This window comes from Lipophrys pholis, assembly GCF_963383615.2.
Source record: "Lipophrys pholis genome assembly, contig: SCAFFOLD_75, whole genome shotgun sequence".
Lineage (NCBI taxonomy): Eukaryota > Metazoa > Chordata > Actinopteri > Blenniiformes > Blenniidae > Lipophrys > Lipophrys pholis.
Genome location: NW_028292053.1, coordinates 87,399 through 90,145, shown reverse-complemented (window position 1 = coordinate 90,145; position 2,747 = coordinate 87,399). Strand labels below are relative to the sequence as shown.

At 47.8% G+C, this 2,747-nt stretch overlaps 1 protein-coding gene across 1 annotated transcript in view; it reads right to left on the bottom strand.

Annotated features, from left to right (window-relative positions):
• Positions 1-2,356: 2,356 nt before the first annotated feature.
• Positions 2,357-2,747, bottom strand: part of LOC308128236 (ras/Rap GTPase-activating protein SynGAP-like) — a gene marked incomplete at both ends in the record, with an annotated part of 60,640 nt that continues 60,249 nt past the window's right edge. Inside the window, one exon of the mRNA XM_080493945.1 lies at positions 2,357-2,621. Within this exon, the coding sequence (XP_080350071.1) occupies positions 2,357-2,621 (265 nt within the window). The remainder of the gene's footprint in view (positions 2,622-2,747) is intronic.

The following is a 2,747-nucleotide window of genomic DNA, read 5'->3' as shown; positions in this document are numbered from 1 at the left end:
GTTAGTCTGTGTTGGTCTGTATTAGTTTGTGTTGGTCTGTGTTGGTCTGTATTAGTCTGTGTTGGTCCGTGTTGGTCTGTATTAGTTTGTGTTGGTCTGTGTTGGTCTGTATTAGTTTTGTTAGTTTGTGTTAGTCTGTGTTGGTCTGTGTTGGTCTGTATTAGTTTGTGTTGGTCTGTGTTGGTCTGTGTTGGTCTGTGTTGGTCCGTGTTGGTCTGTGTTGGTCTGTATTAGTTTTGTTAGTTTGTGTTAGTCTGTGTTGGTCTGTGTTGGTCTGTGTTGGTCTGTATTAGTTTTGTTAGTTTGTGTTAGTCTGTGTTGGTCTGTATTAGTTTGTGTTGGTCTGTGTTGGTCTGTATTAGTCTGTGTTGGTCCGTGTTGGTCTGTATTAGTTTGTGTTGGTCTGTGTTGCTTTAAGATGATGCTGGTTAGACAACATTTAAAGGAACCCGCTCATCGGAGCGTTCAGGGAAACGGAAAAAGGAGCAGATCATGTAAGTTACCAAAGCAATAATCTGCCTAGAACCACTTGAAATGATCTAGAACCCAGATCCCAACTAGGAATGTTCTGGATGTTGTAGAACCAACACAGTAAAGTCCAGTTTTAGTGCAGCCTGTTCTCACTCTGATTGGTTCTTTATTCGCCTGGCAGCCGTTTCCATTTAGAAGCCTCCTAACTCCTTTCCTTAACTCCTAACACCTTTCCTAACTCCTTTAGGAAGCCTCCTAACACCTTTACTAACTCCTTTAGGAAGCTTCCTAACACCTTTCCTTAACTCCTAACACCTTTACTAAGTCCTTTAGGAAGCCTCCTAACACCTTTACTAACTCCTTTAGGAAGCTTCCTAACACCTTTCCTTAACTCCTAACACCTTTACTAAGTCCTTTAGGAAGCCTCCTAACTCCTTTCCTTAACTCCTAACACCTTTCCTAACTCCTTTAGGAAGCCTCCTAACTCCTTTACTAACTCCTTCAGGAAGCCTCCTAACACCTTTACTAACTCCTTCAGGAAGCCTCCTAACACCTTTACTAACTCCTTTAGGAAGCCTCCTAACTCCTTTACTAACTCCTTTAGGAAGCTTCCTAACACCTTTACTAAGTCCTTTAGGAAGCCTCCTAACACCTTTCCTTACCTCCTTTAGGAAGCCTCCTAACTCTACAATGTCTACAGTGCTACGGGGCTACGGTTCTACGGTTGTACGGTTCTATGGTTCTACGGTGCTACTGCCAGAAGATCCTCAGACAGAAAGACAACAGGAGGAGGTTCCAGCTCCACCCTCGGACCTGTGCAGGAACCTCCTGAAATGGTAGCATCTGAATTGTTGTGGCAGAACGTCTGCCGTGTCCAGAGTCTGTGGTTCCAGCAAAGCAAGGAGAGCAGGAGTTTAGGTGTGGCAGTGGATCAGACAGGATGTGCACGTACCGCTTCATGCTCACACAGGAGAAGTATGAAATATCGTAAATGGATGGAATGAGGTGCTAGAAGGTGGGGGTTGGGGTGGGGGACGGGGCCAGGAAAGAGGAGAGATAGTTGGTCTGCATCCAGTCCAGGACAAATGGATCAAATGCAAAATATCACTGTATTAGATGTTTCTGACGGTGCAGCCACTCGTGAGGGGGCGGAGCTTCTGTTTCACTGAGATAAAACAACAGGTGAAAGAAAAGTGAACAATCACCCAAAATTTGATGTGAATGTTTTTTTTCTCTTCTCAATCAGAACCAAAATGACTTCCAGCAGCTCTCTGGTGCTGTCCCAGGATGCCAGTAACACTGTGACTCCACTGACATGGGATCCACGGGATCCACTGGATCCACTGGATCCACCAAACACAACCAGCGTTTATTATCCAGATGTCTGCAGGACACCTGGATAATAACGTGCTCCAGCGACTCAGCCAGGACCAGGACCAGGACCAGGACCAGGACCAGGACCAGGACCAGCTCACTCCCATTCATGCTGCCGCTGGCTTTTGACCCGGAGGTGTCGGAGACAGAAAGACCAAACAGGACAGAACCTCCACCCATCTCCTCCAACCTCCATCACTGGATCCTGGATCCTGGATCCTACCTTCCAGCACTTTACTCTAAAAACCTGCTGCCATTGTTTCACCTGTTCAAAGCTTCAGAGCAGCGACTGGGTGGTTCTGACGCTGGCTGTCCAGGAGAGGAGCCAGAACCTCCAACCAAACACCACCACAAAGAGACCAAACCACAGACAGCAGCAACAGACACAAACACAGACTTTACGGCAGGAAATCCACGAAACGAGGAAACATGAGAAGCCGCAGCTCACTGGTCAGTGTTCTGCTGGAAGGATGGAGAAGATACGGAGATTTCACAGCATTCATGTGGTTTTTCAGAGCTGGGAGGGGTGGAGATCTGGGGAAGATCTGGTGGAGATCTGGGGAAGATCTGGTGGAGATCTGGGGAAGATCTGGTGGAGATCTGGTGGAGATCTGGTGGAGATCTGATGGAGGTCTGGTGGAGGTCTGGTGGAGATCTGGTGGAGATCTGGTGGAGATCTGGTGGAGGTCTGGTGGAGATCTGGTGGAGGTCTGGTGGAGGTCTGGTGGAGGTCTGGTGGAGGTCTGGTGGAGATCTGGTGGAGGTCTGGTGGAGATCTGATGGAGATCTGGTGGGGATCTGATGGAGGTCTGATGGAGTTCTGGTGAGAACTAGTGAAAGTCTGATGGAGTGTTGACCGAGTGTTGATGGAGTGTTGATGGAGTGTTCATGGAGTGTTGACA